A 24,045-nucleotide genomic window follows, 5' to 3' on the forward strand; every position below is an offset into this window, starting at 1 on the left:
GGAATAAAACTGGAAATCTCCAGTAAGTGTAACCTCAGAAACTATAGAGGTGCTTGATATACTTGGAGGTTAAACAATATGCTTGTGAATTAAAAGCATGTCATTAAAGAATGCAGAAAGAACTTTTTTTTTTTAATTCCTGGAACCAAATGAAAATGATAGAACAAACTACCAGAGCTTCTAGAATATAACCAAAGCAGGACTAATGCAAACTTTAGTCTTCCCAATTAAAAAAAAAAAATCAGAGAGATCTAATTACCTAATGATGTATCTCAAGGTTCCAGAAAACCAAGAAGGGCTCAGCAGGTAAGAACACTTGCCACCAAGCAGGACTACCTGAATTTGATTCCCAGGACCTATATCATAGAAAAGGACTAGCTCCCACAAACTGTCCTCTGACTTCCACATGGGTACTAAGATACCCAGGCACCCCACCCACATACACACAGAAATACAAATACACACACTAAATAAATTAAACATATTTTTAAAAGCATTCAAAGTCCTTAGCCATAAGAAAAATGCAAATTACAACTACTTTTGTAGTCTGTGTGGGGTAGTCTATCTCACCCCACACAGAATTCCTATTCCCAAGAAAACAATCCCTGTAGAGAATCTGGAGAAAGAGGAACCTTCATTTATTGCTAATGAAAGTTTAAACTGGTATAGCCACTATGAAAATCAGTGGTAACATTTCTCAAGCAGTTAATACAACCTAGTTATGCTACTCCTGAGTATATAGACTCAATGGCTCCTATATCATATCAGAGATACTGATACTCTTTTTTTTAATTGCTCTCTATTTGTAATAGCAAGAAACTACAATCAGAAGAAAGAAAATTTCTTTTCCTTGTTGCTCAAAAAACAGCATATGAGAGAAAAGATAACTTGGCTCTCAATTCCAGGTTAAAGTTCATCAAGACCAGGAAATGAAGTAACAGAAGCTTTGGGAAGCTGGGGATATTTCATGCGCATGCAAGAGCAGAGCAAAGTGAACTAATGCATGCACGCAGTGCTCAGCTTGCCTTCTCCATTTTATGTAGTCTAGGATCCAAATGCTCCCGCCCACAATTAAGCTGTGTCTTCTCACATAACTCAAGGATGAATAAAACCCCTCATTGGCTTTCTCAGAGGCTAATTTTCATCTAAATAATTCCTCACAGGTGTACCTTCTAATTGTTGAGTGACAATTATCACTAACCATTGCAGTCATATAAGGACTGGGGTGTGAAGAAAGGTGTTTGGAATGGTGGTCAGGTATGCTTTTGTAGACCTCCAAACAGAGAAGAGTATTACCATTGATCTTGGTTGCTCAACCAGACTAGATAACACGACCCTACTGATGAAGAGATCACAAACCTCTTTTGCAGGTGATAGGAAAATCAAGCTGGAACTGAACTGGAATCTTTCATATCTTCTAGCTGACTCTTGTACTGCCGGAGATGTTATATGGCAACCAGGGTAGAACAGGAATCAACAATGTTACTCATTGGTAAATCTAGAGTGTTACAGAATGCACCTCCCAGGCAAGTTTGTACCGATTGGTACAACAGTGGGATTAACCAACCATTCCCTGCTTAGATTTGAGACCTGCTCCTTCAGAGAGAATTCATGCCTTGTACTGGAAACTCAAATATTCATGACTGGGGAGGTCGTAGACACCAGGGATTGCTTACTACTGTTATATTGTAAAATGGGCATGACTTATACAGCCTTCTAAATGTTTATATTTACACACTTAGATAGGTGTTATTCTCAGCCTTTGATCAGAGAAAATCCTTTTTGCAACAATGTATGTAAATGAAAAGACTCTTAGCTGTTCAATGAGCTGAAATAAATCACTGGCGAGTGTTCAGCTCTAAACGGGACACCAATATCACCCTTTCATGGACCAGTAAACATTACAGAAGAGGGAACAGAAAAGCATATAAGAAGCAGGTGATGAGAAGGAAGGGTGTGAAGCGCTGTCTCTTTGGTATGACAGATGCTGCAATTATTAACTCACTGCAGCTGTGGGTCTCTGCACTGGGCCTCTCAATATTCAGTCAGAGCTAGTGGAAAGGATCATAGGACCATGCCCTCCCCGAAGAACTATTGATCATTGATGGATACTGGAAGGACTGTCATTGTCTTCAGTGGTATTATCATTAGTGGGCCCCATGCTCCCATGGATGATAGAGCCACAAGCATGCACACACGACAGCCTTCATTCACCTGTGCCACAAAACTAAACCAAAAGTACATGGCAGAAAGAAGTGGACTTGTAGGAAGGAAGAGATGGAGAGTGTGAGAGGAAATGAGAATATAGTTTTATGTTTAGTCAGAATGCATGCATGCAATTGTCAATGAGTATGTGTTATTAAAAAAAAAGAAAGGAATTACAAAGATCCTGTTACCTTTGTATGCTAGTTAAAATAATTTAAAAAAGCACCTCGTCATATTTGTTTACTTTATATAATTTTACAATTCAGCATATATAAGAATGAAGGAATAAAATATATACATTATACAATCACACTACAAGGAAATAGAGTGCAAATATACTGTGCATGGCATGTGGGATGTGAGCCTCCTTTGAAGCTGGGAGATCCCATGTTGACATTCCCCTAGCAATGGTGACTCCAACCCTTGTTGCCAAGTTCCTTCTCCTTTTCTTTTCCTCTCCTCTTTTCCTTCTCCTCCTCCTTCTACCCACCATACCTTATTTTCTTTACAGTCTTTCCGTCTACATTAATAAAAAGATGATGAGAGCAACATACTTTCTTTGGCTAAAACTGTATATTTACTGTCCAGTGCAATTTTTTTTACCCTTGTGCTTCTCATGTCTGATGAGCTGCCAACTTCCAGCTCTGTAAGTATCTTCTGTATTTGTTTCATTATCTTCCTAGTCATCTGCTGTGTGAACTTTACCCTAATAATACTTGTCCTGCAGAGTCTGGAGCAGGCTTGTCAGTGTCAGGTCTCTCACATCTTCGTTCTTACCCTGCTCCAAATTGATCTTCCTGCTGAACTCTCACACGTGACAACAAAGTCATTTAAAAACTAGTCTAGGGAATGTCTAGAATTGCAATATCCTGTTGGCAGGGTTTTCCTTCGATGGGTGTGTAGTGCTCCTCTCTATCTTTTCATATCAGTTTGTGTGTTCTTTAAAGTCCACAGACAATTTGGGTTTGGCTTGAAGTCCATTTTGTCAGATATTAAAATGGCGGTTTTGTTCTTTCAATCTACCATTGCCCAAAACTACAGAAAAGAAATACAAAATAAGGACCCACAAAACAACATAGGAAGAAATTCAGAGTCAAAACAAGTATTATGCTAAATTTGTCAAGAAGCACATGAAAACGAAGGCTTTGTGGGATTTCTGCATCGCTTTTTGGCCAGATTTCTGGACAATTATGATGTATTTCCAATTTATTTCAATTTACTACTTTATCAGCTTTACCGGAATGTTTTGTACCCTCAGAATGTTTCAGAAGTATACCCACATGTCAACAAACAGAGCATTACACCATTTCTTTTTAGTGGAGAATCTGACACCGTCAGATTTGCTGTCCCTTCAACTTTACAGTTCCCTCTTCAATTTCTACCACACTGTACTCTATTATATACAACTTAGACTCAAACATACAATTATAAATTCCTTGTAGGTAAGGGTCATATCTCATTAGCTTCTCGATTTCCTCTACAGAATGAAATAAAAGAGATTGCATGTTGTGGGTGTTTAATAAATATTTGCTGAATGAAATAAGGAAAGGAAATAGCTCCAAATTAAATAATCCTAGAAAATTACCATGTTGCTGTAAGACATTGTAGGTTTTTTTTTCTGTTTGCCCCTCCCTTCTATACAAGACTGAGTCTTCTATAAAGCTTTGCTGCTTTTGTTTCCACTTGGATGCTAAATATATCCCTTGATATATAACTTGTAACCCATAATCTTCAGAGAGTTCCTGTGTTGCTGATGACACTCTACCCTTAAGAGTAGTTGTAAGAAGTCCTTTTACCAAGAGGGAAAAAGTAGCATCTTTACCTTACTTGTTTTCCTTATTTTGTGTCTTCCCCTCATCCCTCCCTCTAGTAAGTTCCCTATAAACAAAATACCCATGAAAGGAGTTACAGAGACAAAGTTTGGAGCTAAGACGAAAGGATGGGGTATCCAGAAACTACCCCACCCAGGGATCCATCCCATAATCAGCCACCAAACACAGACACTATTGCATATGCCAGAAAGATTTTGCTGAAGGGACCCTGTTATAGCTGTCTCGTATGAGGCTATGCCGGTGCCTGGCAAATACAGAAGTGGGTGCTCACAGTCATCTATAAGATAGAACATAGGGCCCCCAATGGAGAAGCTAGAGGAAGCACCCACAGACACTTTCAACTTGTACAGACTAACATATGCATACCAAGGATAAATGTGGATAATAGAATGAAGAAGTAAGTCACTGTTTAGGAATGAGAAGCTATTCAGAAAACTAACACAGCAGCAACTCTCTGACACTGGATGTTGCCACCTAGGGAAGGAGAGGTAATAGCTCTGTCATCATTGTTACTCAAGGACTGACTAAGTTGGACTATTATAAATATTCTGTTGAAGAATTATGTAGTTAAGGCAATACAATAGCTCCCCAAAGCAAATTCTTTAAATTGTACTGTAGTTCACTGACTGCCAACAATGAACACTGTTGAGAAGGTTGCTTTGATTGATAGCTGTTAGACTTAGTGATACTATCCTTCTTGTGACAAAACTGCACCTTGGATTTAATTTTTTTTTATTAAAATTCCCGAAAATTAAGAGCAAGAACCAGAGAGTTACTTTTGTTTCTCTTTTTCTCTATTAAATTATGTTTTTGGAACCATCCAACGATCATCAATGTTGATCTTATACTTCACCAGAAGTGAGATTATTTTTTTCTTTTCTTCTCTTTCATTTCCATTTTCTTTATCTGAGTACTCTGTATTCTGTGGCTGATTCACTTCTCCAGCATCCCTCTCTTTCTTTCTTTCTTTCTTTCTTTCTTTCTTTCTTTCTTTCTTTCTTTCTTTCTTCCTTCCTTCCTTCCTTCCTTCCTTCCTTCCTTTCTTTCTTTCTTTCTTTCTTTCTTTCTTTCTTTCTTTCTTTCTTTCTTCCTCCTTCCTTCTCTCTTTCTCTCTCTTTCTCTCTCTTTCTCTCTCTTTCTTTCTTTCTTTCTTTCTTTCTTTCTTTCTTTCTTTCTTTCTTTCCTTCCCTCCCTCCCTCCCTCCCTCCCTCCCTCCCTTCCTTCCTTCCTTCCTTCCTTTCTTTTTCCATTTTTTTTATACAGTGAAAAGTTCACAGTTAATATGATCTACTTGTACATTATGGAAAGTTCCCAAAGTTGAGCCTCTGTTGGCATACTTGAAACACCTTGTGCTCAGGTAAAGATGTGCTTGCCTAACAAAACTTTGGAGTCATGGTGACATTTGGGATCAGCTCTTATCCTGTAGTTAGAATGTGAAATTCAAGTGTACCTGTAGAGTCATAAATGCAACTAGGGATTGTTTTGAAGCAAAGATAGTTGAAGTGAAGGGTTTGTACATTATGTAGTCACAGATATTGCAGCAATATAGAATATTTTCTAGTAAGATCTTGGTGTACTTTCTTGAAGAAAAAAAAAACAAAAACAAAAACCTTGAACTATTGCAGCTCTAAGTTTCCTAGAGGAGAAAATGGTTTCCTGGTATGAGCCCCTGAGTGATGCTGAAGGGCTTGCACTGCTGGAAAGAGATGTCTTAAATGGTACCTTTCAATTATTGCTTCAGTAATTATAACATAATTCTTTTGAAATGTATGTGTCCTTAAAAATCAGAACAAAGTTGGGCTAGAAATCCTTTTAGTGATACAGTTTATACTTGATCATATATGGAGATTCAAGTTCAGTCCTAGTACCAAAAATACATACATATATACATACATACATACATATATACATACATACATATATAAGTAAATAAATAAATATAATAGATTTATCTCCATGTATTTATCTTTCTGTATTACTGAACATGTTTTTAATTCTTTGAGAATTTCATGCATTATTTTTGATCACATTCATTCCTCTCTTCCATCTCCATCCAGATCTACTGCCCATTCTATAATTGCCCAATGTGGGTCCTCAGATGATTTTTAAAAATAAATCCATAGAGTCCAATTACTGATGCTTATATACTCTTGTGTGTAAGACCATGTATTGGAATGTGGTCAACTTTCTTGGGCCTATACTTCTAAAGAAAATCACTGCACTCTTTTTATACTTATCAATTACCAAACAGCTCATTAGCTAGGGACTTTATAACCAGAACACTCAGCTGGACAAGTGATTATTTTTAATCATTCAGAAGTATGAATTATGACTGCCATCACTATGAAAGTTATCCAGAAGGGATGACTCTCCAGGTCGGGACCAACTTGATTTCTCCACGTTCCATGACTCAACTGTGTGGTATCAAGTTCTGAGTTTTTACTTTCTTAAAGGCTAGTTTATTCATACTGGTACTAATTAAAAATATCCTCTTGAGCTTGGGAAATTCAAAACACTGACAATTTAGAGAAGGATATTATAAATTTATAACAATATCCTGCTTATTTTTTTTTGTTCATGTAGATGTGTATCTGTGTTGTGTATGGTTATGAACTTGCCACCATGTTCTCATTGAGGTTAGGAGACAACTTGTGGGAGTCAGTTTTCTCCTGTCATATCATATCATGAGGTTTGGCAGCAGATCCTCTACCTACTGAGTCTGCCCAGGATACTTCAATGTTAATCATTGCTGTGCTTTCATTATGAATCATAAAAAACAAAAGTTTTAAAACTACTCATGCTTTCAGAAATTTTAAAGTTTATAGTGTTGCTAACCTAGAGAGAAACATTCATCAAAACTCTTGGACCTTAGGCATAGTGCACAGGCTGTTCTTGGTCCATGCCTCATCATAACCCAGACTTATTTGCAGTCTTTCCTTATCTGTGGTAACATTAGTTCTGTAGTTCACGTCTCTTTGATTTTGTTTATGCTGTTTTCTCTGGTTAGAATATCCTTACCCAATTTTTGTTATCCAGGCAACTTGAATTCACTCATTAATACTCATGTTAGGAGTCTTCTTTTTCTTTCTTTACCTGTGGTGCTTTGAATAAAATGGCCCCCAGGCCCATAGGGAGTGGTACTACTCAGAGGTGTGGCCTTGTTGGTGTAGGTGTGGCTTTGTTGGAGGAGGTATGTTACTATGGGCGAGGCTTTGAGATGTTAAAAGCTCAAACCTGGCCAGCATGCCACTTTTGCTGCCTGCCAATCCAGGTATAAAACTCTCAGCTCTTTCTCCAGTACCTTGCCTGCCTGCCTGCCTGCCTCCAGACATGATGATAATGGACTAAGCCTCTGAACTGTAAGCCATCCCTAGTCAAAAGATTTTCTTTATAAGAGTTGCCATGGGCATGGGGGTCTCTTCACAGCCATAGAACAGTGACTAAGACACTACCTAGTCATGCGAAGAAGCTTACAGTCTTCTCAGGTGTTTCTGTTACTCTCTGCGCACTCTTCCACCATAGCTCTTGCCATATCATAGTGAGGCAGTTGGATGTCTTTCTCTCCTGCAGTGCATGCTTTTCTCATGTCTTCTTTGTCCGCTCAACAGTACAGTGACTGGCATAAAAACTCTCAACATTTTCAGCTAACTTTGTTGTTAAGAGATAGAAAACTATGCATCAGTAGGTCAGCTTATCTTAATGGGATGCTGCTGGGTACGGAATTTCTCTCATTTCCCTTATTCTGACTTTATGCCAATTAAAAATACCATTTAGTATCATACCTTTTCTGTGAGAATGATGCACATCTCCCAGGCTCCTTTGCAATTAGGTTGACAAAATATAATGTTAAGTGAGGCCCAATAATTATGAGCATGATTGTCACTTTTTCACATCATATTTTGGTTAAAGAATATGTATATATATTTTTTTAATTTTTAGTTCACTCTTATTCTACCATGTGTACTTTAGGATATACACATCAACTTACCTAAAAATCTAATGGCCTAAGATAACTGAAGTATATTCTCAATTTCAGAGGGCCAGTTATTGGTATGGAGTTTGGATGGACAACTCTGTTTCTGAGTCTGTCATTAAGTGTCAGTCAAGCTGGATCAGGAGTCTGTCACAGTCTTCTCAAATGGCCCCTCTCAGAAATGAGGGATCTTGCTGTCAAGGTCACACATAAAGTTGTTAAAAGTCTTTCTCTCTGGATTGTGGAAGGAGTTCAGACATACCCTGAGTAGGCTTGCCTCGGAGAGAAATACTTAAGAGCAAGTGAGAAAATATGCATTCTGTTTGCTGTTGTCATCCAGACCAAAACAAAGATGATGCCAATTTGGAAGAGACAAGGTATGAACACTAGGAAGCAGAGATATTAGAAGCTATATTGGAAGTGCCAGGGGTTAAGGTGGTATATAAACACAGTAGATGCTTGGACCATGAGGTATTGAGTAAAACAGACTTTCTGACCCACATCATTTGTTAAATTATCACGACAAAGTTCTGAAGAAATTGCTCTGTGGTTAAGATTACAGACATCTTTCACAGAGGATGGTGATCTAGTTCCCAGCACTTGCATGAAGTCTCTCACAAGTCTGCTACTTCAGCTCCAGAGAATTTTTAACATCCCCTTCTGGCCTTTGTGATGCACATAACCCTTCAAAAGCACACACACATAAGTAGTTTTAAAAATCATATATATATATATATATATATATATATATATATATATATATATATGCAGTCTGAGACAAGGAAAATTCAGGGCTTATTTGCTATTGTGGCAGGGAATTGTTATTCAGACCAAACCTTATTTTAGTGGTTTAAATGAGAATGGGCCCTGTAATGGTTTGAGTATGCCCAGCCCAGGAATGTCAGCATTTGAAGGTGTGGCCTTGTTGGAGTAGGTGTGCCACTGTGGACTTGGGTTTCAAAACCCTCATTCTAGCTGCCTGAAAGTGAGTCTTCTCTTAGCAGCCTTCAGATGAAGATGTAGAACTCTCAGCAGGAGATGTAGAACTCCTGAACCATGCCTGCCTGGAATCTACCATGCTCCCACCTTGATGATAATGGACTGAACCTGTGAGCCAGACACAATTAAATGTCTTCCTTTTTAAGAGTTGCCTTGGTCATGGTATGGTGTCCGTTCACAGCAATGGGAACCCTACCTAAGACAGAAGTTGGTACCAGGGATTGGGGTATTGCTGCGATGGGTCTGACTGTGCTTTTGTTTGGAAGGATGTAGATTTGGGGATTTTGGATTTGGAAAGCAGTAATGGGCTGTCCTACTAAGAATATGGAAGAGATTGGTGTTGAAGATAATTTTAACTGTAGAAGCCTGGTTCTAGAGGTTTCAGAGGAGAATTTTAATATGTGGCCAAGAGACTATTCTTGTGATATTTTGGTGAAGAATGTGGCTGCCTTTTGATATTATCTGAAGAGTCTACCTGAGGCTAAGGTAGAGATTTATTTGTTTTTGTTTTTCTCCTTTCTCTTTCTCTTTTTCTTTTTCTTTCTTTTTTTTTTTTTTTGGTTTTTTGAGACAGGGTTTCTCTGTGTAGCCCTGACTGTCCTGGAACTCACTCTGTAGACCAGGCTGGCCTCAAACTCAGAAATACCCCTGCCTCTGCCTCCTGAGTGCTGGGATTAAAGGTGTGAGTCACCATGCCTGGCTTAAGGTAGAGATTTATATTAATTGTATTGACAAAATAAGTCTCCAAATAAGCCCAGCAGAGACTTTGTTCTCTGGTTAAGTCTCATGAAGAGCATTTTGAACAGAACACAAGCATAGCAAGTTTGGAAAGGAAAAATATGAAATATATGGCTTGAATATTAAAGGGGCACCAGGAAATGAAATGGAGCTGAATCCTGTCTTCAGTTGAATTAAGGGACTGGTTACCTTGGGGCAAGATCCTGCCCAGCTAAATTTAGTTCCAGGCATGGTGGTTCTTACTTTTAATCCCAGGAGTCAAAGACAGGCAGATCTCTGAGTTCAAGGCCATCCTGGGACAGAGCAAGTTCTAGATAAAGAAAAACTTAAATCCAGGTGTGGTAGTGGACACATTTAATCCCAGGAGACAAAGAATGCAGTTCAAGGTCAATCTAGAGACCAAATTCCAGGACAGTCAAGTTTAGGCAGTGAGGGATTTGGAAAACAGAAAGCTGGTAACAGAACAAGGGGGATCATGTTCTAGCTCCAGTAAACAGCAGAGTTTGGCAGTTTAGGCAAGAAACTTTTGCCTTAGAGTTTAGAATAGAAGGAACTACTTTAGTAATTGATGCTGGTTAGCTGGAGCAAAAAAAAAAAAAAAAAAAAAAATAGCAGTGATTAAGAAGAGACCATCATCACTGAAGTGAAATCTGGGAAGTGTTTTTTGAGAAAACAAAGAAGCCTGTGTTCCAGAAATGCCAAGCTTGTTCCGTGCCCTGCATCTGGACTTGGTAATGTGTAAGACTCACCCAAGTGGTACTGGTTTTGAAGGTATGAGAGATCATGCAAAGAAGCTGAGGCTTGACACCACGAAGAGAGCCTATGAGAGACTATTGGTGAAGTACAATAGAGACTAGTTACAGTGGAAGCCCCCAATATTGGTGTTGGAGATGCCAGTACCATGGGATGATCACCAGGAATAGCAGCAGCAGTGGAGTGGAGTTAACCAGAGCCTACAGTGCTACAGAGGGAAGAGCTGGAGAAGTGATACAAGCCCTCCTGAGAAGCCTAGAAGATCATGTGTGGATCCCAGACATTGGAACAAGAAGCTGCTGGGACACTGAAGTTGCCTTGGAAAGCCCAAGATGTTAAAGATGCCACAGCCATGGGATATCTTCTAAGGAAAGCTGCTAACAGGAAGTGGAACCAGCCCAGGAGAAAGAAGTTTGTTGGAGTCAGCAAAGATGGGAAAGGAACTGGAGATCAGAAGACTGCTTTGACATCAGACATGGAGATGTCGGAGTTTGGAGTTTGCTCAGCTGTTTGCCTGTCTAGCTTTGGGGATTACAGTTAAATGACTGGATGAATCTCAGAAGAGACTCTGGACTTTTAACATTGTTGAGACTGCTATAGATAATGGGCACTTTTGAAGTTGAACTAAATGTATTTTGAATTATGGTATGTTTAGGTATGGCCCCCTCAGACTCATGTTTGAACAAACCTATGGAGGCCAGGGAGTTGAATGTGGTGGCTTGAGTATGCCTAGCCCAGGGAGTGGCTTACTCAATTTGAAGTGGCTTACCTATTTGAAGGTGTGGCCTTGTTGGAGTAGGTGTGCCACCGTGGACTTGGGTTTCAAAACCCTTATCCTAGCTGCTTGAAAGTGAATCTTCTCTTAGCAGCCTTCAGATGAAGATGTAGAACTCTCAGCAGGAGATATAGAACTCCTGCACCATGCCTGCCTGGATGCTGCCATGCTTCCACCTTGAGGATAATGGACTGAATCTGTGAGTCAACCAATTCAATATTGTCCTTTTAAGTACATAGTATCTGTTCACAGCAATGGGAACCCTAACTAAGACAGCCACCATAGTCTGATAATTTGAATGCTTGGTGCTCCCTGGTGGGACTTAGGAAGAATTAGGAGGAGTTACCTTGTTGGAAGAGGTGTGTTACTTGGGGTTGAGTTTGAGGTTTCTTTAGCCCAGAACTAACATTTGCAGTTAGTACTCCCACTCTCTGCTTTCTGCTTGTGGATCAGGATTTAAGCTCCCAGCTACTGCTCTAGTGCCATGCCTGCCTGTATGCCACCATGGTTCCTGCTGTGGTGGTCATGGACTCGCCATCTGAAGCTGTAAGTCCCAGACAAATGGTTTCTTCTGTAAGTTTCCTTTGTCATAGTATTTTCTCATAGCAATAGGAAAATAACTAAGACAAAAGTCTTCATGTTAGTCTGCCTACAGAAACAATTGATGACTAGAAAGACTTTGGTCTTTCAAGACCTTATAGTTATTTCTTCCTTCAAAGCAAGATGTTTGTACTGGCTAGTTTTGTGTCAACTTGACACAGCTGGAGTTATCACAGAGAAAGGAGCTTCAGTTGAGGAAATGCCTCCATGAGATCCAACTGTAAGGCATTTTCTCAATTAGTGATCAAGGGGGAAAGGCCCTTTGTGGGTGGAACCATCTCTGGGCTGGTAGTCTTAGTTCTATAAGAGAGCAGGCTGAGCAAGCCAGGGGATGCCAGCCAGTAAGGAACATCCGTCTATGGCTTCTGCATCAGCTCCTGCTTCCTGACCTGCTTGAGTTCCAGTCCTGACATCCTTTGGTGATGAACAGCAGTATGGAAGTATAAGCTGAATAAACCCTTTCCTCCCCAACTTACTTCTTGGTCATGATGTTTTGTCCAGGAATAGAAACCCTGACTAAGACAACATTGAAATCATCTTATTTTCACAAGTTCTTGCATTTGATTGAATGTGAATGTGTTCCCACTGTACTGACAAATTCAGGTATCAAAGACGGTTTAGCAGAGGGCTGGGAAAAGGTCACTGTGCTCCTGATCTGGCGCTCTGGACTGATAGGAAATGGACAGTTGTTCTCACTCCGAGCAACCACCTACAGGATAATTCTATCTGATGCTTTTCTTTCATAGTGCCTCACAAGACCTTGAATCTTAAATTAAATACAACCTACCTCAGAAAGGTGCTCCAATGAGTAATGAAGACAAAGTATCACAGGATTTCTAGAAGAATAAATACTCTACAAATATTATACTTGATTTCTGGGCATTTACTGTTGAAGGCAAGTTGCTATCAAAGATTCAATGACAGTGATATACAAATGAGAATAAAAGAACAAAACAGATACTTAATTTGAGGAGTTAGATTATGAAGATCTAATGATGAGGAATTCAATGTAAATTAACTATCAAATCTACATAGTCAAATTAATAACTAAAATCTGTTTAACAAAATATTAATATTTTAAATGTATCACTATATTTGAAAATAAAGAGAAAGGACAAGGGTCTCCAGATTACATCAGGTTTTAAGTGGTTTCTGGTCTTACGTTATGTCTAGCAATAATACTTTCAATAACATAAAAAATCCCTAGCCAAAATTATCTAACATTTTTCCCAGTGAGTCAGCTCTCCAGAACAGGCAAAAGCATTTTTGGCAGTACCTATTTTACCTTGAAACTTTCTCTCGTAATGTAACCCTATCCTGACCTTGATTGGCTTATCAAATGAGCTCATTCTCAGAGCTGAAGAAGTGTAGTCTATCAGAGAAACAGCGTGACAACATGCCAGGACAGCACTGCACACTGTCTAGAGGGCACTGGAGCATTGCCCGTCCCCTCCCTTCACCTGCGCTTCTCCTGTCAAGCTTAGATGATAAAGAGGATGTGTGAAGTACTACAACATGGATCATTGGCTCTGACAAATCCATATTTGAGACTTAGTGCTGCCACTTTCTGTGTAACTGAACTTTAGTGTGAGAAAAGGAATGGGGGATAAAGGCATCAATCATACATGTTACATGTTGCATGTTACTGACTGATCAATCCCAATGAGTCATTACTTATCAAAGCTAGTACCCCTAGCAGAGCAGGGAGCTCCAGAGTGCGGGAACAAGCAACAGTGGGCTTATCTTTCACCAGAGAAAGAGCATCAGAGGTGGTGGTTTTGAACGTGAAGAGCTTAGTGAGACCTCAGTGAATTTAAGTGTTAGCATGGGAAAGTTTCAAGCAGAGCTAAAAATGCTGTATGATGAAAATTCTTCAACGATATTAATTATCATCTCCCACTAAAATCTGTAAAAGAATCAGAAAGTTGAGACATTTTGTGTTTCATTTTTAGATTAAGCACCATACACTGTATCTTACTACTTTTGATTTTCAGGTAAGTTGATATACATACCCTAGAATTCCCATGGTCGGACAAGAGTAAACTTGGGGAAAGATATTGTGATTTTTTCCTCACCAAAATATGTGACAAACATGCTCATGATGGCTGGGTCTTCTCTAATAATATCACATTTTATCAACCTAACTGAAGTAGAGGCTGGGAGTAGAGTTGTAACTTTGCAAGTACAACCTCTGGGATACAAAATGAACTGTAGAAAACGGCTACATTACATATGTGTGTACTATCTCACAAATAGAATTTGCCTTCACTTTTACTGGTTAGATCCTTAAGTGCCAATGTAGTATAACTTTATTGAATCAACATATTATAAATAATTATTTAGAACATTATCAATGGTAGATCAAATGACTAACTGCAAATGCAATAAACAAGCAGATGATCAAACAAATAAGATATAATGCAACAAGAATAATCTGTGAAAAAAAAAGGTAATCTATAATTAGGAAGAACTTTCATGGAGAAACAGAAAAGCAATGTCAAGTAGACAATACCAAGGGGATGGGTAGATGGATCTGATACAGAAAGGGAGAGTAATTTGGCCAACTCCATTTTACTTATTTCTTTTAGGAAAACCCTCTGTTAAGGAATGGGCTGAGAACAGAGGCCCGAAAGAGCCACATAGATCAAGATGGGAAATGGCAGCAGAAGATGGCTACAAACCCACTGGAAGTAAAGAAACAAAACATAATGTTAATTAGTATTTACTATTTTCAAAAAAATATGTTCTCATGTTGTTCTTTTTATCAGGGGAAAGAATTTATGTATTATTTGTGATATGACCTTTACAAGGCAGCTAGTATCAGCTTTGGTTTATAATTAGCAAAGGGTAGATGAGGAGAGTTCAGAATTTGATAGTGGACACACAAGCAGCAAGAAGCAAGTCTAGGTGATTATTCATTGTTGGAATGCTTTACTCTTTCTATATTGAGGCAATGACAGGGAGATTTGAAATTTCCCAAGTGAAATAATATCATTCAGATAGGGGAAGAGTGGCAGAGAATTGAGCATTTTCGTGGGGATTTAATATTTGAATGAATAGAAATATCTTTCCATCCAGGTTTTTTCTCTAGGAACAATGGCTAAAGATTATATCTAATTTACTTATTTTAGTGTTATGAAGACTTTTCCTTTTTATGCACATCAATTTTATAAATATAATATTGCTCAAATATATCAGTTAAATATGTAGATGAGTGGACTTGTTTATATGATATAGAACCTTACCACCTACTGCTTCCTAGGACTTAAAGTTCCATAATTAGACATGCATATGACTTTCTGCTGGAACACAAACACTCATCAACTCCCATTTACAGTAATTGTACCTTTTTGTGAATGACTTTGTCATTTGTTTCCAGGAAACTGCTTTCTATCTCTGCAAGGAGCATCCTTATAATGAAGTGGGGACATAATGTTGGTGAGAGATTGTCAGGATGAGAAAGAAGAGGCTGGACGATCAAGACTTTGCTTTTCTGCTTAGGCAGTATTCTGCTATATCATTTTACAAAAGGACATTGTCAGAGAATGGACTTCTAGCTAATGGCATTACACTTGTAAGTTCAACAAGGTTGATATTTTTCAAGTAGTCAGCTACATGAACGTGTACGTGTTGTATGGACCTGAGGGTCAGTAATTAGACCTGCCTGTACTGCGTTATGCTTCCTCTGCATGAGTGGAATCCCTTTGTTTATGCCACATGAGTGGTGTCACCTCTCCTGATACCCTAAGTAGAGCTATTTGTACCATGAGGCAATAAAGGTAACTCTTGTTCCAATCCATTTTGCAGACTTGACAGTGACATCAAAGATCAAGAAGTCTGTAAGCAATGACAGTGCTCATTTGTTTAAATGTCAAACCCAAACCTCTCCAACTTTCAGGAAATATGTCAGTAGTGTAGGAGTTTCAGTTCCCCCAGAGGAGATTTCAATGTTATTCAGGTGTAATTCACTCCCTGGGGAAATAGCTGTCAGTGTCTACAGAGTAGAGTTCCTTGGGTAAATCTTTCTTTTAAGCTGAATGGAAGTGTTTCAAGACTCCAGGCTGTGGACAATGCTGTCTTCGTTGACTCTATGAAGTAGCCTCAGTGATGTTTCTCTTCCCCCAACCAGCAAATATATATGTCTGAACTATGTAACCAGGCTGCAAAGACTCTGCAACAGAGGGTCTATGAAATGCAAACAGGAATAACATCAAAGAAGAACACATTTCTCAAAAACATTAAGCCTGAAATAAAACTGGGAAGGAAATGGTGAAGGTTTATAACTATTTCTTCTTAAAACAAAACAAAACAAAAAACCAAAAAGCACCACTTTTCTTGAATTTAAAAGCAGTAATATCTCTTCCTAGACAGTTGGGTTGTTGTTGTTGTTATTGTTGTTGTTGTTGCTTTTACTGAAGTGAATCATAGTGGTACTTTGCTGGCAGCGTATGTAGATGCAGAAGAGAAAAGGAAGCTTTTTGCAGACAACCCCGCACAGAGAATCCATTGTGTATAAGCTTTCTAGCTCTAGAGTAGAATTACAGTAGCAAATGCTGGATCTGAGGTCAGAAAAAAATGAGGCTGGATATGAATCATGTCCTCTAATAAGTGTTTTTTTTTTTCCTTTCGGTGTACTTTATTTTAAGATTTAAGTAAGAGAGCATGTGTCAAGTGGTCTTGCAAAAGTAGATACTCAGGGCACATGTTCAGTGTCTACCACTCACTTAGCAATAAGTACGTGCCACATGCGGTAAGCGCTGCTGAGCTCAGAGTGCTCTGTGCACAGCCTATGACTCTGTAGATGGCAAGGTGGAAACCAGAAGATAAACCATTCTTCTAACAAGAGGCTGAATCATATCCATTCACCTGTCCCTTCACTTTCATTGTATCCTAAGAAGATTCTCTTTATTTTTAATCTTAAAAAAAATCAAAAAAGTAAAATATCCTAAAATAACAAAGGGCTAAAGTTCTTGGAGATTTCTAGTCTCATGACTAATATTCTCCCTAATGAGCCCCTCTCAGTCAGGAACTGTCAGCTTATCTACACTGTGACTTCGAAGAGAAGGAAAAAGCATTGGTTGTGATGGATAGCCTGGCGAGTTCTTTACTGCCCTTCATTTCAGTTACAACCTTTGTTTTTTTACTTCCCAGCTTCCCAGCCTCTTTCCTTTCACTCACCTCTCCGCCTTATTGAGAAGGTAGTACTGTCTCCAAACTGCCTGCCTCCTCCTGTCATTTTCAACAGATTTCCTCCACACTGCCCTCTGCATTCGAAAAGCCTCCTGTTCTCCATTCATCAAGGTACATGCTCCTTCCATTCACAATTTAAGCCCTAGCTCTCTGGAGAAGCTCCGTGTCTTGAAAGCGATTCCCCATCCTGTCCTAATAAATCCATCACCGCGGTCCCTATAGTTTCCTTACCCCTCACTTGGTCCCTCAGACATGGTGGTGGGGAGAATAGTAATGAGCGCGCAAGAGAACCTGTGCTCTCACAGACCAAGACAGACTCTGACATTAAGCTTAATCTTGTTGTAAGAAAAAGAATCAGTTGGTAAAAATATTTTTCTGAAACTGATAACAACCACTTGCGCGGTGGTGTGCATTGGTTGAATGAATGAATGCATGCATGTATGCATGAATGAATGCTTGAATGGATGGTGAGAGTGAGCTCCGGGGTACTTTTTAGGATGCTCCTCCTTCCTCCTGCGGCTCCAGGCACCGCTTCTGTTTAATTCTGCTTTTGCGATGGAGCGCGCTCCTCTGTCTGCCTTTGCCTCCACTCTGCCCCTTCGTTACCACTTCTTAACCCGAGCCTAAGCCTCCTTGCTAAAGGACGTGCCACCGAGCTCACGAAGGCCTTATGACTTCATCAGTTTCTGCGGGTGCAAGTCCTCCCCAGTAAACCCACCCAGCCTGCACAAAAGCATTACAGATTCCCCTACACTCAGCAAATCCACCTGGAGGTCCTTGTCCCTCTCCTTGCGCTTGTGTTCTTGGTTCTCAAACAGAAACAGTTTCCCTCTTTTCTCTGCAAACAAACAGAATAATCCTTCTAGAGATCCCTCCTAGTTTGTAAATTCAGAAAACTTAAAAAAAAAATTTATTAGAAACCTCAGCCAAGAGCAGCGACCTCTTTGTTTGCACCCCAGGAGAAGGGAGGGGTCTCCCAGCCTTGCAGCCTGGGCTGAGGGGAGGTGACAACCCTTTTGGAAGGCTGCCGGAGACCAGACTCACCCAGGACGTTCCCGATGAGAGCCACAACGAACACGATGATATACCCTGCGATCAGGACCCACTCATATTCTTTCGGGTGTAGGTATTCCCTCCACAGGTACCGCAGGAATTCCTCGTCGTCATAGTCCGTGGGATTTAAAAACGGCTCTTGAGTTTCATTCAGCTCTGAAGCAGATGACCAGTTGCGACGAGAGAGGGAATCCTCCAGTTTGGTGCTGGACATCACGGACTGGTCCCGTTCGGCTCAGTGCTGCAAGCTTGTCTCCGCCTGCCCCATGAGCACTGAGGATCCGCGGTGGGAAAGGCTGCGCCGCCGCGACTAGGGGCTCTGGAGCCGGGAATGACGTGAAAAGTTCCTGAGCCAATGCCTCCAGAGCCTTGCGCCCGGCAACTTCGGGCTGCTGCTTCAGTGTCTTTGCAGGGGATTTGCACCAGGAGAAGCTGCCTAAGAGCCAGGGAAATGGCAGGGGAGGTTGCAGCAATGATTCTGGAGTAGAGATCCTCCTTGACCTCAGCTCCAGCTCAATCACTCTTCATTCCAGCACTTAGCTTGCAACCCACAGCTGTCCCCAGGGTTGAGGGACAGAGAGATGAAGCTGGAAAATAAAAGTGGGGCGGGAAAGGGTGGGGGGAGTAAAGACAATTACCTTAACCTGTTTCTTTGTGGATTACATGTCCCTTTTCCATCACTTGCCTTCTATTGTACGTGCAATTTCTATACTATACTGGTATGCATAAGCCTGTGGATGTGGCTGGAAGGTCAACGCATGGTTAACGGAAGATCCATTTCTTCGCTTGTCTTAGTGATGCAAACGTAAAAGTAATCATGACCCACTCTAGCCTGGGCCAGGCCTATGCAAAAGTCATTCCATCCAAATATTTTAATATTTAATATAGCCTCGCAGTATTTATCATGTGCCAAGTTGGCAATGGCTGAATTGTTAAGGCATTGCCTGCCACTCCTTATCAAGAACGAGGAGAGGACCATTTTTAATTGAAGGCTGTATTGAATCGGGATGTGCACTTTCAAGGGCAAATGTAACACATCTCAGCAGAACCTACTATTCTGCTACGTGGACATAGTATTAAACTGACTCCTAATGAGTTATTCCAGCAATAGATTAATTAATGCATCCCTTCACCCGCACCAGAGGAGATTCTGTTTGCAGTAGATGACGGTTAATGTGGAAACGCAGAACTGGCCAAGATGCAGAGATTAAGACACTGCATGATGTTTGGCCCTAAAAGGAATACATTATACCATAAGCCCCCCTCCCACAGCTCAGGGATCATTTTGGGAAGAGAAGCCTGGAAGAGCCTAAGAGTCTGAGGCAATCGATGACGGGAAGGAATCAGTGACACTGAATCCAGACTCAGTGTCGTCTGGATACAGTAGAAAAGCTGCACATAGGAACTCACAGTGGTTGTGACAGCATGTTCAGGACCTGTGCAGGTCTAAGCCAGAACAAACCGCAGCATGGGGAGGGGAGCTGGATACAAAGTACCCATCCCTGTTGACAATTGTTAACTCCTGGGAGAGTCCGGTTTTTTGTTTTTATTTTCCCTAAGAGTGTATCCTCTGGTTAAAATCTACCACCCTCCAGTGAAGGTCCCTGCATCCAAGAATATCTGAGTTCAAATTAGCCTTGATGGAATAAAAAAAAGTAACAGGAACACAAAGTTGAGTACGTAGGAAAGGCGAGATTGATCTTAGAAAAGTTGGGAGACAGAGTGGATGGATCAGAAGAAGTACAAAATTCTCAAAGAACTAACAAAACAATGATGTGTCCATGCATACATTTAATTTTACTGGAGTCTTAAGATCATTTAAATGCTAACATTATCATTCAAAAAATCATCCATTCTTCTAGAACTGTTGCCTTCTGTGAAAGTGGGGACAGGCCTACTATGGACTTAAGTCACAGCCACTGATACAAATGTGGTACCTGTTGAGAGCTGGCCTTTCTGTGATATAAATAGTTGGTCTTCTTTTCCCTACACAATTCATTTCGACTGTGAAGGTTTGTTGCACCTTTGATTAGCTTTATACTTGTTAGTGCCTGGAGATTCCTTGCTATTGGCGATCTATAAACATGAGCTCCATCTGCTATTTCTGAGTCACTGTCATTAGCTGTCATTTTATGGCATTTAACCTGTCTATACTTTGTCTTCCTTTTCCAAGTCTTCTACTATGATTAATCATGCCTGTGTGTTACAGTTGTCAGTGGGGAGAAATGAGAATATCTTTACGACACTATTCCAATGTCTGCCTTTGGTTGTAGCAAGTCTAGATTTATCTCCAGCCTACGAATGTTCCATTTCCTCTTCTCTCTGCTTTATCAGATACTTTCCTTAAAGTCTGTGGTACTCTAATGCTGTAAAAATTCCACTGAAATTATCCCACTTAAAATATGCTTTCCATTTCTGTAAGCACAGGAGAGATGATGAATATATCAGTCTTTCTTACTGACTGCCCCCCCCTTTTTTATACCTGCTAACATTCACTTTGAAATCTTTCTGCTGTATATAAGGAAATGTGTCGACACAGTATCAGGACACAATATTATTTCTGATCTTAAATTTGCCACATTAAATCCGCTAAATTAGTTAGTAGATTTAAAATAATGTTTTATCTTTAAAAGTAATCCAAATCTATTTGTTAAATACAATTTTAAAACGTATTATGTATTGCTTTTGGTCTAAAACTATGTAAATTATGTGATTTCCCAGCACAAGTATTATTAGCTATATATATAAATTTTTACATTAATACTTTTCACAAAAGGAAAATAAATCTTTTAATATTCTGGATAGTTTTTATTAGACAGCCTTGACCCTCCTAGTAAATTGAATATATCAAAAATTAGTGACAGTGAATAAAATAAGTCACAGAACCAGCTTTTTAAAAATTTCCTTGTGGTTTTATGTAGTTTTCTTTTGTTTGTTTGTTTTTTTGTTTTGTTTTTGTTTTTGTATTTTTTGTTTTTTGGTTTTTTTGTTTTTTGTTTTTTTTGGTTTTTATTGTTTGTTTGTTTTTTTGAGACAGGGCTTCTCTGTATAGCTCTGGCTGTCCTGGAGCTCACTTTGTAGACCAGGCTGGCCTCCAACTCAGAAATCTGCCTGCCTCTGCCTCCCGAGTGCTGGGATTAAAGGCATGCGCCACCACGGCCGGCTTTATGTAGTTTTCTTAATGACATCAGAAAATGTTTTCTGTGTCACTAGCTATTTTCTCATTTCCACAATGAAGTCATTTTTATCATCCTTTTCTAGGTTTACCATAACTTTGTGGACCCATTTCAGTAAATTATTCTGAGTATTTATCTTACGCGCGTTCGCAACCGGCCAGGAAAGACGCAACATACCAGAATCTTCTGCGGCAAAGCTTTATTGCTTACTCAGAAGCAAGAGAGGAAGAGCTCGGCAGAGAGAGGCAGAGAGGAAGAAAGAGAGAGACGCAGAGAGACGCAGAGAGAGAGGCAGAGAGAGGGGCAGAGAGGGAGAGAGGCAGAGAGCAGAGGAAGAGAGCAGAGGAAAAGACGAAGAGAAAGAGACGAAGAGACGAAGAGAGGGAGTGCCAGAACCCCGTCCCTTTTAAGGAGAATTATCCTCCGCCTAGGACGTGTCACTCCCTGATTGGCTGCAGCCCATTGGCCCAGTTGTCATCACGAGAAAGGCAAAGCACATGGTGGGAAAACTGCCCCTGCACATGTGCAGATTATTTACTACTTAGAACACAGCTGTCAGCGCCATCTTGTAATGGCAAATGTGAGTGCAGCTCCCCACATATTTACCCAATTTCCAGTAGTTTATCTAGAAATTAAAGCCATCAGTAGAAGTAAGATCAGCCTCAATAATCAGTCTACCCTCTGGTGGATGAACACTGTTTAGGTTTGCAAATCCCTGCATTATTGGGGTAGGGAAAAGGCACACAATACCATGGGGTCATGAAGGAATACATTTGTCTCAAGCAGAAACCCAGGGTGGATTGCTTTGTTACTGGAACATCCCTCCAGCTGACTCCTTAAAGACAAAGAGGAGGTCACTCAATCGCAAATGGGGGAGGCTTTTAAGCAGAGGAAATTGGAAAACCAGAAGCAAAAAGGTGAAAGGAAGCAAGATGGGTTTTGAAACCTTCACTGGAAAGCGTGTAGAGATTGCTTTGGGAAGACAGAAGGGAGGGGAGGGACCAGCGAAGTTCTGCTGAAGGAGAAGAGGTTGTGGCTGTGAGATCTGGCTAGAATTGGATGATACTTGAAAGTATGAGTATGAATATAGAATTCTACTATGCGATAATAAGATGACTGAACATTAAGCCTGCTTTTAAGACACCTAGTGACTACATATTTATGCAGTACAGGATGGTAAATATATACAAGATGCAATGATCAAATCTGGATAATTAGCATATTCATCACCTAAAGCCTATCATTTCTTTGTGGTAAGCATACTTAAAGCCATTTTTTACTATGTCCATTCCAGCTTTATTCACAATAGCCAGAAATTGGAAACAACCTAGATGCCTCTCAATTGAAGCATGGATACAGAAAATGTGGTCTATCTATACAATAGAATAGTACTCAGACAACAAAAACAGAACATCTTGAGTTTCACAGTCAAATGAGTAGAACTAGAAAATATCCTGCATGAGGAAACTCAGACCCAAAAGGACTTGCATGGTATGTACTCACTTATTGGTGGATATTAGCCATAAAGGACAGGATAACCATGCTACAATCAACTGAACCAAAGAAGCCAAATAACAAGGAGGGCGCAAGGGAGGACGTTTGAATCTGTCTCAAAAGGGGAAACAAAATAGATATTGGAGGTTGATGGAAGGAGGGAATTGTGTGGAAGAGGGGAAGGAGAGGGGAGCAGGGCATGGTGGGAAAAATCATATATAGGGAGAGCAGAGGAGAAAGAAGGGAAATGGGCTGGTGAGGGCATCTCTAGGACGTGATAGAATGGGAAGAAGCCCCAGAGGGCCTAACGGGGTGACTCTAGCTGAGATTCCTAGCAGTTGCAGGAATGGTTATGGTTCCTGAAGTGGCCACTTTCTATAGCCAGGCAGGACTCACAGGAAGGATGTGGACAGCAACCCACTCAGAAAGCTTTCGACCCAAAATGTGTCCTGCCTACAAGATGTGCAGGGGCAAAGATAGAGCAGAGACTGAGGGAATGGCCAACCACCCCAAGTGAATCCCTGACACTATTAAAGATACTCTGCTGTGTTTGCAGACAGGAACTTAACATATCTGTCCTCTGAGAGGTTCCACCCAGAAGCCACTGGAAAGAGATGCAAGGCTCACACCCAAACATTAGATGGAGCTCAGGGAGTCTTATGGAAGAGTTGGCAGAAAGATTGAGGAACCCAAAGAGGACAGGGATTCCAAAGGAAGACCAAAAGAGTCAACTAACCTGGACCCTTGAGGCTTCCAGGGACAGAATTACAATCAGAGAGTGAACAGGGACAAAACCTAGGCCCTCTTGATATATGTAATAGATTAGTAGCTTGGCCTTCATGTGGGTCCTCCAAACAATTGTCCCTGAGCCTGTTGCCTGCCTGCCTGCCTGCCTGCCTGCCTGCCTGCCTGCCTGCCTGCCTGTGGATCCTGTGCCTCCAACTGGACAGCCTTGTCTGGCCTTAATGGGAGAGGTTGTGCCTAGTTCTACAGTATTGGGGGAGAGCATGTTAGATGGGGTCTCCCATTCTCAAAAGAGAAGGGAAAGGAGTAATGGGGTTACTTTCCTGAGGGGGTGCTAGGAGAAGAGGAAGGGCTGATATTGGGTTTTAAAGGGAATAAATAAATAGATTTAATTTAAAAAGTTCAAATCCTCTGATGGATGAATCATTGATGAAGAGTTTTCATGATATCATTATGTTTCAGACCGCTCTCATAGACACAAATACAAGTGTGTAAAACCAATTTTTAAAGATA

At 40.3% G+C, this 24,045-nt stretch overlaps 1 protein-coding gene across 2 annotated transcripts in view; it reads right to left on the reverse strand.

Annotated features, from left to right (window-relative positions):
• The window catches only part of Hcrtr2 (hypocretin (orexin) receptor 2), a 97,744-nt gene extending 79,293 nt beyond the window's left edge, over positions 1-18,451 (reverse strand). For both annotated transcript variants that reach the window (NM_198962.4, NM_001364551.1), the window contains exon 1: positions 18,110-18,451. In NM_198962.4, coding sequence (NP_945200.1) covers positions 18,110-18,332 — 223 coding nt within the window. In that variant the 5' untranslated portion in view covers positions 18,333-18,451. The remainder of the gene's footprint in view (positions 1-18,109) is intronic.
• Positions 18,452-24,045: the final 5,594 nt, after the last annotated feature.

The sequence above is a fragment of the Mus musculus genome, chromosome 9, assembly GCF_000001635.26.
Source record: "Mus musculus strain C57BL/6J chromosome 9, GRCm38.p6 C57BL/6J".
In the NCBI taxonomy this organism is placed as follows: Eukaryota; Metazoa; Chordata; class Mammalia; order Rodentia; family Muridae; genus Mus; species Mus musculus.